At 41.3% G+C, this 13301-nt stretch overlaps 1 protein-coding gene across 2 annotated transcripts in view; it reads left to right on the top strand.

Moving 5' to 3' along the window:
- FGD3 (FYVE, RhoGEF and PH domain containing 3) overlaps positions 1–13301 on the top strand; it is a 256971-nt gene that overhangs the window by 158066 nt on the left and 85604 nt on the right. For both annotated transcript variants that reach the window (XM_077278182.1, XM_077278183.1), the window contains exons 6-10: positions 694–830; positions 2857–3013; positions 6984–7122; positions 7330–7388; positions 11550–11696. In XM_077278182.1, coding sequence (XP_077134297.1) covers positions 694–830; positions 2857–3013; positions 6984–7122; positions 7330–7388; positions 11550–11696 — 639 coding nt within the window. The remainder of the gene's footprint in view (positions 1–693; positions 831–2856; positions 3014–6983; positions 7123–7329; positions 7389–11549; positions 11697–13301) is intronic.

The following is a 13301-nucleotide window of genomic DNA, read 5'->3' as shown; positions in this document are numbered from 1 at the left end:
CAGCCACAAGACATGCAGCCGCGGGATTCTAATATATTTTTTGAGCATGCCAAAGACACTCGGTTAGCACACGAGCATGCTCGCATATCACTTTATCAAAGCATGTTTTGCTCATCACTATTAATTAAATTTTAGAAACTCAACTAGAACTAGTGTGGTTTATCCAGCGCAATTTTCTGAATCCACAACCAAAATATCCCCAGGAACAGGCCGAAAAATCAAGACACGAATCATTGTTTTTTGGTCTAAGTTATTCGCAAGCAGTTTTATTGGAAAGTTTCCATGCACTGCTCCTTCAACCCTGTCCTTCCTTGGTGCAACTCTCCACCAGGTCGCCGACATATCCAGACAGAAGTATCAAAGGCACCATGGTTATTCCTCATTAGTACTCTTCACTAATCAAAATTCATATTGGGCAAAAAAAAGCAACACTTCACCCGCAAATGGCCAATGTTTTTGTTATTTTCTACTTCAGTTTGACAAAGGTCATTATTATGGCCAAAACATCATAAAGGAAAGTTAAAGTTGACGGTCGTAGATAAAGTTCATCCATCCAGCTAATACAGAAATAAAACAAAATAACTCACTGTGATGTTTTTATTATAAAAAAAAAAACGACCAATGGATTTACTTTGTCATCGCTTCTCTATCAGTCATCCAGAAATATATTGATGCAACATTGTCTCATTCCAGGTATTTTGCACAAAATTAGCCGAGGCTGGAATCCCACCAGAAGTGACCACGGGAATATTTTCTAATATTTCTTCCATCTACTGCTTTCATTGTCAGTTCCTTTTGCCAGAACTTAAGACCCGTATAACCCAGGAGTGGTGAGTAGGATTCCTGTGTCGTCGTTTATGTTGTTTATTTTGATGGACGTTTTGAGATTCTAAATGTAAAAATGTGGTTATTCGGTTATTTCAGGTTTTTTTATGCAAGTTTTTGAACTCCTAACTATAAAAGGATCAGAAATGAAATACTCCTATAAAAAAAACTAAAAAAAAAAGCTCATGGTGAGATTCAATGAACAGTTTGTGCCAGAAAACTGGTATTAAACTTTTGCAAAAATTGTAATATTTTTGCACAACTCCTAGTTGCATAAAAACTTTGTGACCTTTGGCATCTTTAGGTCAGTGGCACTAACTTTTTGAAAAATTTTGTAGAGCTTAGCAGGAGGGGCACGGCCTAGCACAGACCAACAGATTTGTTGTAATTTACAGCACAAAAGTACATTTCTGTGTCTGACGCATTGCAGCTGAAAGACACGCCAAATGTATGCCTGTTAACGAATATGGAGCAACTTGCAACAATGGACATCAACATCAAGATTGGTTTACAAAATTCTAGTTAGGATGAATTAATGATCATTACACTGGCCGTAGCTGGGGTCACCAGTATTTCCCATCTTCTACTGGTGCTGGTCACAGACTTCTACTAGCTCGGGGCACGGATCTCCCTCACAGCTCAGTCCTTCTCCGGCATTTGACCACTCTCGGACACTTCTGTGTCGATGATGGCTGTAGGCCCAACTATCAGCCACAAAACCAGTTCTGGCGCCAACTGCCTCTTCTCTGCCCTGCCAGGTCTTTTATAATTAGTAACTGCAACACAAGTGTCTTCTTAACTCTCCTCCTCTGGGAACATAGATTCCCACTGTTAGGTTCATACAGCTGTAATTCTTTCTTTACTTTTCACTTGCAGATGGCAGTGTTTGCTTGCAACTATTTAGCTAGACATCAACTTCAACTGTACTCTTCTTCTCGTCCACTTCCTTACAGCAAAGCACTTTTTAATTGCACAGAGTCCGACCACTGGGACCCCAATCAGTACAGAGAACAGGGATATGAATAGCCCCTTCTGAGTTTATTGGAGGTCAAGGATGCTCCATTAATTTTCTATGGGAGTCGTCGGTAGCCGATACCAGAGTGCTTACTTGGCTGTAACCAGCAGTCCTTGGAGAAGAAACTGAGCAGAGGTGCATATCCTTGACCTCTGATCCATTTAGATAGAGGTGTTCTCAGCCTCATTCTATGTATTGCTTGAGGTCCCATCAGTTGTACCCCCATTGATGAGTTGGAGTTTTTACTAAATCTAAGCGATAACTTATTGACTTGGTACGATACCTTTACTTGTGATCCAGACTCACATGAACAACAGTTGGGATTAATTAAAATAAGTAGAGATGAGCAGATCTGGCAACATTTGAATTTGCTATTAGGTGTGGATTGCACCCAGAAATTTGATTGCCAGCTAAGTTATTCTCCTTGAAATGAAAGATGCTTATTAGGCTTCGAGGTCTCTCCAGATCCCAGAGTATAAGCGTAATATGTAAAAAGCAAAAGATGAATACCTCACTTTTCATCTGTCCGAGCACCCATGTTGCCTCAAGTGCCCACTGCCCTGTCTTCGGAGCCTTTACTTTCCACAGTCACACACCGGTGTCTTCACTCTAGAGCAGGGCTTATGACGTTACGACACGCCGTGATCTTCGATTCCTGGTTGTAACTGGAAGCTTTGTTTTCGAGTTAAGACACTGGCTTGCAACTGTTGAAAGAAGAAGCCCTGAATATTGGACAGCAGACAGCTATGGTGCCAAAACAGGTGAGCATTGCATTTTTTTTTAACCTTTTATTACCCCTACAGCTCAACAATATGAAAATCTAATTCCTTAATCAAACCTGTACATGGACATATATGGAACATTTCCAGCGATTGGCTTTCTGGCAGATGAGAAGTGTTGATAATTAATTATTTAAATTCTGCAATTAAACCATAAAAACGGTGAGCGTAATTATATGTCAGGTCCCCCAAGTCCACTTATTTCTTACAAGGCTCTTTTTACGATGTTATTTCCAGGAATACAAACCCACGGATCGGGGATATTCTTCAGAAGTTGGCTCCGTTCCTGAAGATGTATGGAGAATATGTAAAGAACTTTGACAAGGCTATGGATATGGTAAATTCGTGGACCCAGAGGTCTCCTATCTTCAAGGAGGTCATCCATACCATTCAGGTATAACTTGCAGAAATGTTTAAACTTCAGAGTATAGTTTCCACTACTTGAACAACCCCTTAACCCTTCTTAAAGGTCCAAGTCCCTCTAAAATAAGAAAAGCTTATACTCCTCTCCCGCATCGGAGTCATTCGAGCAATATCAGCCCCAATCTCCTGGCACCATCGGTGATCTCTGATTGACTGCTGCTCATCCTTATTACTTTTCTAGTATATTATGTCATCACTGCCTAGTTAGATTGGGCTCTAAATCCTCCATTTAGTAAAGCAGAAGCTACAGGGATGGGACAAGCTCTTTTAGCACCCAAGACAATGGCTTCAAAATGGATCCCCACTCCACAGTTGTGAGACTGGGCCCTGGACATTCTGACCCCATTGTGGTTGAGCCGCGATTACGTGCGGATCGGTGTGGTTTGCAAGTGGGAACAATGAAAAACACCTTAACTGTTTATGTGGCAATTACCAATAAAAGTGGTTTTAGCAGCTCTCATTTGCAAACCAATGATGTAATATGTAAAGTAGCTGGACGCTGATACATTTTTCAGGCTTTAATTGTTCAAACAATACACATCATGGAACAAAAAAGTGAATATGAACAGCGACGTAAAGTCACAAAACATGTACAGTGGGGAAAGTAAGGGATGCACTGACGATTTTGCAAGTTTTCCCATCTACAAAGATAGAGAGGTCTGTAATTTTTATCGTAGGTGGACTTCGACCATGAGAGACAGAATCAGTGAGCACGCAGTTAGGAATTGTGACTTAGCCATGTACATCGTCAGGAGTGCACTGCCCCTCAGAATGGAGGTAGCCTGGAGCCAGGGGAGCAGTGCATTCCTGAAGATTAGAAGATGAAGACACCCCTTTTAAGAGACTTTCCAGGTAGCTCTGATTTTGCTGCTGCAGAGTGTCTGTAAGTCCTTTATCTATGTGAATGCTTTGTAGTCAGAAATCTTATCTGTCGGAACTGATGCTTCTGGCTTTGATGGCTCTCTGCTCTTCCTCACCCTCCTCTCTGTGTTAGAGGTAGCAGAAGGGATGCGGAGTGGTGTGTACAATGATCTCCACAACAAGGAAGGCAAAGAGAAAAGTCTAATAAAGCCATGTCCCTTCTCAAACCATGCCCAAAAAGTGTAAAACACTGTACTAGACATATACAACTGATTTTGGTCACAGTTTTCGTTCATTTTCCCGGACAATGTGGCTGTAGACTAAAGCCGTTTCACCCTAGATGAACATGTTATGGCTTGTAATAGTAAATGCTTGGTAATAATCGAGATTCTTCCTCAGCTTGGACATAATTGATAATTCATATTTTAGCCGAATGTAGCAAGATTTCATAGCCTTTAAATAATGAAGAATTTGTCGATTACATTTCCAGCAGCTGATAAATGATAAAGCGCCGCAGCGTCAGGTTGTGTTACTCCCGATGTAGCGCTTATTACAATTCCCTCGTTATCTGAGGAAATGTAATTTGCTGAAAAGCAATCTGCCAAATAATTGCAAATGTGAACCAGTTCTCAACAATGGAGATGAATGTGCTGCGCCGTAGAGGTGGAGGAGACGGCTCTCCATTCACGGCGCTATTGTTGTTACGCCGCGTACAGTCACCGCGCACAGCACTTAGAGGAGAGAGGATTTTCCGTGTTCTAATTCTAGACTCCATCATCTTGTCAAACGAGCTAAATGCTTTTAACAACGTGAATTCAAGTGGAAAATATTCTGGTGTTTGATATATACCAGGCATTGTGCCGTGCAGTTTAGCCGCTGTATGTGCTTATGTGATTTATAATACAAAAAAAAACTGGAATATACATTTACATTTCAAGAAAAAAAAAATTATAAAACAAAATAATAATAATAAAAAAACATAAGACATAACATTCTTTTGGTAAGAGATTTTTTTTGCCTAATTTGAAAAAAAAAAAAAAAACCCGCAAAGAAATCCCTACTTCAATCCACTGATCAGTGCCACCCGGCTTTGCCGAGAACTGAGCCATTCACTAGAAAAACAGTGAAAGGGAGTCCTCTCCAAACCTAGTGCCCTTACTATCAGTGGTGGTCCCATAGATCGAACCCCTCCTAAAGAGATTCCATCACTTTGTAAGATCAGACAATGGCTTCAATATGGAGCCCATGGCTTGTTTGGCGCAATCCTACCATCCTATTCATACTATCGCATTGATCTGCAAGATTTTTTGACATTAAATATAATAATAATAAACATAATAAAAAGTAGTAATGCAATTCTGAAATCCATTTTCCTATTCTATCCATTCTTTAGTTCTTAAAGGGAATATCTCCTATGTTTGATTTTAGTTTTACTCTTATGAAAAAAACAAACTACAATTATTATTATTATTTTCTTTTGTAAATACCGGCACATTTTTATTCCTGTATAGACCATACATTGGTCATCTGTGTGTGTTCAGCCCTGGTATATGTGTGCGCTTTATGGCAGCTGCAATGAATGAAAGTTGACTGATAGTAAAAGGTCATAGACTCATTAAGCCTCCTGGAGGTGCAGTGATCTCTCCCAGAGAAGTGGTGACTGGGAAGCTGCTAACAGTCTTATTTGTGTGCATAGTGGGGTAATCCTGCCTCCATTAGTACAACTGAGATGCCAATGATACCTTCTCCCTTTGAAGGGCTCATTCACAAGTCCAATTTTTCCATGTACAATAAAAATGGACTGATGAATTTGGTCAGGGCTTGATCAGTTTTCTTCATCTTCTCCATTCTGATAATCTATGATATTTGGACTGCACTCTGATGTCATCCAAGAGCTATCCAATTTTTTTCAAGGACCCATTGACTTACGGTACGTTGCTAATTTTTATCCGACCCTCTGATACAAATCTCTGCGATGTTCCATGGGATCTCTTAGCCTGCGATAAATCACTGAGACAGGAGTGGCCCAATAGGCTATCACATGCACAAATGCACTTGAAAATTGGACCTCTGAGTGAGTGAGCCCTAATAGTTATGTAATTGTTCATTCTGACCCAGTCTGTAGAGCAAAGCTGACAAGTCAAATGCTGGAAGTGTGAGCCGGTTGTGACTGTTCAAGTGGCTAGTGTGATAACTGGAATATTTCAAAATTATTTATTTTTTCTTGCACTCATCATAAATAATCCGATCAAGGTCTCAGCCCCATGATATCTGTGTGAAGGAATATAAGCGGCAACAGTAGTTGTCATTGTAAAGTTTACAGGCATAATGATTGTGGGTGCAACTTTGATCATTCCCAGAAGGATCACACGGTACATTGCCATCAAGCTAAAGGAGGCGGCAACGATCATGTCGCACTATCCTGCACAGCACTTGCGCATCATTCCCAGTGCTGTGATTTTGAGCCAAGCTGTTTATTTGAGGGAGCCATGCCCCACTTCAAGGAACATATCGAGCAAGCTGACAGTCGCTCATAGGCACCGTACAGTGCAAGCAAAGTGGCTTCGGTTGGTGGTGGAACATATGCTGGAAGATGAAAGTGTGCTGTGTCTGTGAGTGCCCAGGGGTGCTGTAATGAAGTGTCTTATATTACTTGGTTAGTCGCTTACTTTTCGCTGCAGTCCCCGGGTGAATATTTGTAGCTGATCTGGGCAACACACCAATACAGCTGTGGCACATCCTGGATGGACTCCTTGATGTTCTGTCCTTCTCGGCCTACTTGTGGGAGGATAATGGGTCAAGCGCTTTGGGGGTATTATTTTTGGGGTATAGTTTGTGTGGCAGTCCATGCTTTGCACTGGGACGTCTCAAACTTTAGTGACACCATTTGATGATGCAGTTGGTTTCGAAATAGCAGGAAGCTGTGAGTAAGACCATAAGACGTCACTTCATGTAGAAGACCTTTACGGTCATTGTTGGGTGTCGTAGGACAGGATGACCACGCAATGGTAAGTCTGTGTTGTGTTCTGCAACATCCTGATTTTTCTGTTGACATCTGTCTGGTGTTTTATTCTTTACAGAAGGAGGACGTCTGTGGGAATCTGACATTACAGCATCACATGTTGGAGCCGGTCCAACGAATTCCTCGCTATGAACTTCTCCTGAAAGATTATCTAAAGAAACTGCCCGAGGACTCGGCGGATAGAAAGGATGCAGAGAGTATGATATTTAATAACTGTGTCTCGTTAGATGCCGTGCCCGACACAATGAGATCCGTTGTGTTTGATAATAGTTGTTTGTATCCCCGTGTTCTCTGAGGTCGCTCCTCTGATGATCGGCCACCTTAGTATAACCTTGCGATGCACCATGATGGACGGCAGTCCGCCTGAATGTTTAATATGTGTAATTGGATCATCCTTATTACAGAGTCCCTGGAGCTGATTTCCACTGCGGCGAATCACTCGAATGCAGCCATTCGAAAAATGGTGAGTAAAGCCGTTTACAAATCCGGAGCATTTTTTTCCCCTAAATATTTAGGCGGATGGAAACAAATTAATACGACGCGGCATTTACAAATCAACGGTGTTAGCTTTCAACATCCGAAGGGCGAGTTCAAGACTTTTGTAATGGTCAAAAGTTGGCCACTCTTTGTAAGATTGATTAGATCTATGGAAAGCAGAAAAAATATGAAGGTTATCAATAGTGATGAGCGAACATGCCAGGATAAGGTGTTATCTGCGCATGCTCGTGTGCTAACAGAGCATCTTCAGCGTGCTCGAAAAAATATCTTCAAGTCTCAAAAAGAAAATCCAACAGTTGATGATATGAGATGCATCCCCCTCCCCCAGATCTCACCTACCGAAACGCCCTTAGTTTTATCATCACATGCCGTACATGTGGATGATTATCAGTAAAAGATCAGTGGAGGTCCGACTCCTGACACCCCCCACCAATCATACACGATGCATGGACCTGAAACACGGCAGCTCTACACGGTGTAGTAGGCATTAGAGTACAGAAGCTCAGTTCCTAATGAAGTGAATGGGAGGCAAGCTGCAGTACTGGACTGTGGCCACTACACAGAATATGGCGCTGTGGTGTTCCGCCTCCATACATTGTGCATTTTTCCAGCGGCTGCGACTCCAATTATAGGTTATTTCTGAGGATCAAGATCTTAATCATGGACAATCCCTTTAATCGTTGTCTGATAAAGAGTATACAACTTTGTAATATATATTTGTTTTTCTCAAGAACCCTGTCTGAGAAAAGACATTGGTTACAGGAAGGGGCTGAAAACTTGTTCCCAGTTATCTTGAACAAGAACTGCTAAAAACGCTTTTTTTTTTTTTTTTTCTTTTTCACGACAGTTGTGCCGTCTAAAGCGGCTGCCGATCACAAGAGAAACGCTTGTTCGTCAGGTGAAACTATCTTTTGGTTTGCACAAAAGACCATCATCCTCGGCAGCACATCATCCTGTGTAAACAGGACTTAGGCTGCCATTGTTCTCGGCAGCACATGTGCACCGAACGATTGTTTTGTGCGAATCTGAAGTGCCTAAATAGGCTACTAAATGACCACTGGTCAGAGAACTAGTAGCTGGTTGGCCGGTGACAGTCAGTCAGTCCTGCTTTCACAGCCGCTTGAACATAAAAGCCGACTTGTCTCCTTGTTGAGACACTGAGCGTCACATACATATTTATTCCGGATTTTACCACTTTTCTCTGATTTCACACTGTTGATTGACGGCTATAATGACACTAAAACCCCAGAACTATTTTACTTAATTATTACCCAAATGGAGGCACAGGGAGGAGATGATAGACTAATGAAGCCTTTTATCACATGGGTGTCCTGGTTTTTCATCCCTAGTTGATATTCGCTATCCGCTTCCCTCATTATCATTCCAAGTCTTCTCGTCTCGTCTCCCCGAGGCTGAAACGGCCTGATCTGATCATCCACATCTCTAAACACTGCGCTTAGCTGGATGTCTGACCTGGATACGTAGATTATTGAGAGCGCACAGTGTCGGCCCTACTGCGTGCTGCAGTATATTACTACATGCAAATTACAGCTGAGCTTGTATTTTGCAAAACTCTTATTAAATATGTTGTTTTACATAGGACTGCTGGTGAATTTTAGCTTAACCCATTGACATATCGGGATCTAAAATCATGTACTGATAAGTCTTCGGAGATCAAATGCTAATATGCGGTTATAATGATAAGCATTAGTGATGAGCGAATGTTCTCGGATATGGCGCTATCCGGCGTGCTCAAATAATATGCTAGTGTCTCTGCGGCTGCATGTCTCGCGGCTGTTCGACAAATGGGCAATCCCTACATGTGCTGTGGCTGTCGATGCAGGCGCGGGGACTTGAACATATATTTTAAGCATGCTGAAGACCCTCAGATAACGCCTTAACCCAGCACGTTCTCGCATCAGTAATAAGCAATCAATAAATATCTATTGTGACGTTTCGATCCAAACACCGGTCCTTCATCAGAAGAAAGTGAAATACTGGGAGTATAACGAGACACATCAATGTGTATGACACTCAACAATAACGTTATACACAAGTAATGTATGTCGCCATACTGGTTTTAGGGCTACATATCCACTTCATCAGTCCGACTGTCTGATGAAGGTCCTTTGTTTGGCTCGAAACGTTACAGTGAATATTTTGGGGGTTTTTTTCCCAATAAAATCACAGATTAACATTTGACCCCAAAAGTGCTGAGTTCTATAGTCACAAGATTGATCAGGACTGATGTTTTGTACTCCAGCCTTGATGAAGAGCGCTCTATAGTGGAAATTCATTAAGAGGTATGTGCCTCTTAATTAGTTTGGGGCATCTTTCAACTGCTGTGAAAAGTGTAGAAAGTCGCATCTACTTTGTGCAATTACTAGTTGCATTAAATGTTGTAGCATTTTAGGCAGTTTTGCACCTGAACTCTGCCGAAAACGGCTTGATGAATCAAAGCCTTAGGCTCAAAGAGTGAAATAATTCTCGGGCACCAAAATCTAGGTTATCACAAACATCACTTTGCTGCGTTTGTTCATTAGTTTGACTTTAGATTTAAAAGCTTTTTTGACAAAATGCAGAATTTGTCAGAATTTTTTTTTGTAATCAGTCCTCACCTTCTGTATCCTCACCCATCCCTTGTAGACTGAGAGTCCTCGTGGGACGGGTCCTCTCTCCTCCTGAACCAGTCAGTGACTTGTATTGTTCATGATTATTGTACTTTGTTTTTTTTTGTTTTTTTTTTAATGTACTCCCCTTTCACATGTAAAGCGCCATGGAATATGTGGTGCTATATAATAATTATGATCAGTGTAGTTCTTGGACACCTTGTGGACCATCCTGGAAACACATTTTAATAAGTGATGAGCGAACGTGCTCTGATAAGGTATTATCCGCTCATGCTCGGGTGATCACCTAGTGTCTTCGGAGTGCTCGAATATTATGTTCTAGTTCCCGCGGCTGCATGTCTCATGGCTGTTAGATAGCAGCAACACATGCCAAGCTTTCCTGTTTGTTAGACAATCCCTGACAAAGGAGTCCTATTCGATACAAGTAGGAAGTCACCTAACCATAACCCAACCGTATTATAAGGCAAACAATCCCAGCATTTTCTGTTACTGGGGTAAAAATATTTTGATTTGACATTTCTCCTTGCGCCAGTAATTTATTGGCCAGGGGGCTACCCTACCTATAGTTCTCCGACAACTACAATTACAGGGGGTCCTTCCACACATTGCAGGCATTAGTGGTCATGATCTGCTCCTCCCTGCTATCACGGGGTCCTTTAATGCACTCCGCCTGTGGGAGGACCCTCTGATGGGCGGCCCAACCCCTGCTTACTGTATCTTTGATTAGAATGTGTCCTCTTATTTATTCCTATTAAAATCTCCATTTTTCCCACTAATGATTATTACGTAATTCTAAATTTTCACAAGGTGCTCTAATGACCTTTACGGGCTGTTCAGCAGAAACATCGCTGCTCTGCTGATATTTTACAAGGTGTTTTATCCTATAAGGACACGATGACTGTGTATGACCACCTCTGCAGACAGGGGAGGTCAGATGCTCAGCTGGAGCACAGCAGCCGTCCTAGTAATTGGGTTGGAACAAATGAAAAATATGGTCTGTTTTCTGGCGTCAGCCATTCTTGTGCGGAATCGTCGGCATATTTTTACATATGAGTTCTCTTGTTTAGAGACACATGCTAAGATAACACCTTATCTGAGCTCGTTCACTCATCACTAATAGATATGAGTGAAAACGTCTGTGATTTCGGGGCACCATTGGTTTCCAAAATGAGCAGTCTATAGATGTGCTCAAACATTCTACAAGGCTGCCCAGTGATTTTCGATGTTGGAAATTCGACAGCTTTCGAAATAAATGGGTGCTGCTTGGATTGTCTTCTTTTAATACTGAATTGTGAGAACAGAAACATGCAGGGACCAAAGCAAAAATGTAAGGCAAGTGACCGGTCCTTTTTAAAGAGAGCCAGTCTGACTTCCGTCAAAGCAGGGCTAGTTTGGGAAACCCATTTTAGTTATTTAATATTTATTGGTCCTACCATTGTATGCAACATTTCCACCAGTCTCGGACTCTGATGATGACCCTACAAAAACTCTTTCAGGAAAAGATGCATAAGCTGCTGGAGGTGTATGAGCGACTGGGAGGTGAGGAGGATATTGTGAACCCTGCGAATGAACTCATCAAAGAAGGACATATCCAGAAACTATCTGCGAAGAATGGGACGGCCCAGGATCGCTATCTATACCTGGTAAGGAGGTGCACAATGGGGCAGTTTTACTAACTTAGACCGAATAGTCAAAAATAAATACAAAAGTGCCAAATTTATGTAAGTGGCTCCTGCTGTGTGACGAATTTGGTGCAGTTTTGGACTGTCTAGTCTAACTTTGTTCCACCTATTGTTGGGTCCACTTTGTGCCAAAATATTTAAACAATTTTAGTATATGTTGTCACATTTTAAGTCCTGCCTAGTTTTCATCAAGGTCACACCTTCCTTACAATCAAGTTGAGTGGAGTAAAACATATAAAAAAATTTATTTTTTTTTTAAATTTTTTTAAGAAATTTGTTTTACTCTATTGATGACTCTTGAACCTTCATAATTTATGCTGCTAAGACCAAGTGGGCACAGAGTTTTTTTTTTTTTTTTACTAATGTCGTGCCATATAGACGCATGAAGTATATGCCCAACAGTGGCCACAGTCTTCATGAATGAAATCGCATCTGTCCACCATAGGGCTTAATGTTAAAAACAAAAAAATAAAATGTATACAGTGCCCATCTTTATAGGAGAATGCAGTTTCCTATATGCATGGGTGTAACTACAATAGAGGGTGCAATGACACCCAGGCCCTGTAGGGTAAGAGGCCCAAAAAGTCCCTTTGGCCTATATACAAAGACCAATAGATTTAGAGACTTGCAATAATTGGGGGCCCATTGGAGCTTTAGCATTGGGGGCCATGAGCATCAAGTTACGCATATATATAGTCTGCTGACACTTAGTGGCCAGACTTCTGCCAAAGTGACACTCTTTTGACTACTCTCTGGTGATTGGGGCTTAGAGAGACAAAACCGTATGTGCTGGGATCTTATTTAGGCAAATTTGGTAAGTATACAGCCTCAGTGTGCACTTAGGACAATGCACCTTATACATGTGGTGAAAGACATATATGTCTATTTTTGGTGGAAATTGAGCAGAATTCTGTAGCATTTATATTAGTAAATCTTTCCCAATGTGTCATCTCTGTATTGTAAGACTTTTCAATGCAGTGAATAGTATCTATCTTTGTGCAGAACTCCAGTACGGGTGGCCAAGAGGGTATTATCATAAAACCTAGATTTTACAAATCTAAGGCTAAGAGGATTATTGGTGGAGGTCTTCTGTGAATTAAAGAGCTGCTCACAACCGCAATCAGCAAAACAAGGCAGAATTTATTTTTTACTTTAGTTTTTTAAAGACAGAGAGCAGCGTGAATAATCAGAAATATATATACTGTGTGTATATATATATATATATATATATATATATATATATATATATCTAATATATAAAGCTGAATGTGTGTGTGTGTGTATGTATGTATGTATGTATGTATGTCCGGGATTGGCATCTGCACCGTCGCAGCTACAGCCACAAAATTTTGCACAGTCACACGTCTGGACCCCGAGAGCGTCATAGGCTATGTTGTGAGGTGAAATTTTAACCCCGCGCTTTCCAATTCACCAAACAATTTTGCCCCTATCTACATAATGGGGAAAAAGTGAAAGGAAAAGTGTTGGAGGCGTCGCAGCTACAGGCACAAAATTTTGCACAGTCACACGTCTGGACCCTGAGAGCGTCAAAGCTATATTGTGAGG

Source organism: Ranitomeya variabilis, chromosome 8, assembly GCF_051348905.1.
Source record: "Ranitomeya variabilis isolate aRanVar5 chromosome 8, aRanVar5.hap1, whole genome shotgun sequence".
NCBI lineage: Eukaryota > Metazoa > Chordata > Amphibia > Anura > Dendrobatidae > Ranitomeya > Ranitomeya variabilis.
The sequence above is the reverse complement of the archived record's forward strand: the minus strand, read 5'-3'. Positions and strand labels throughout refer to the sequence as shown.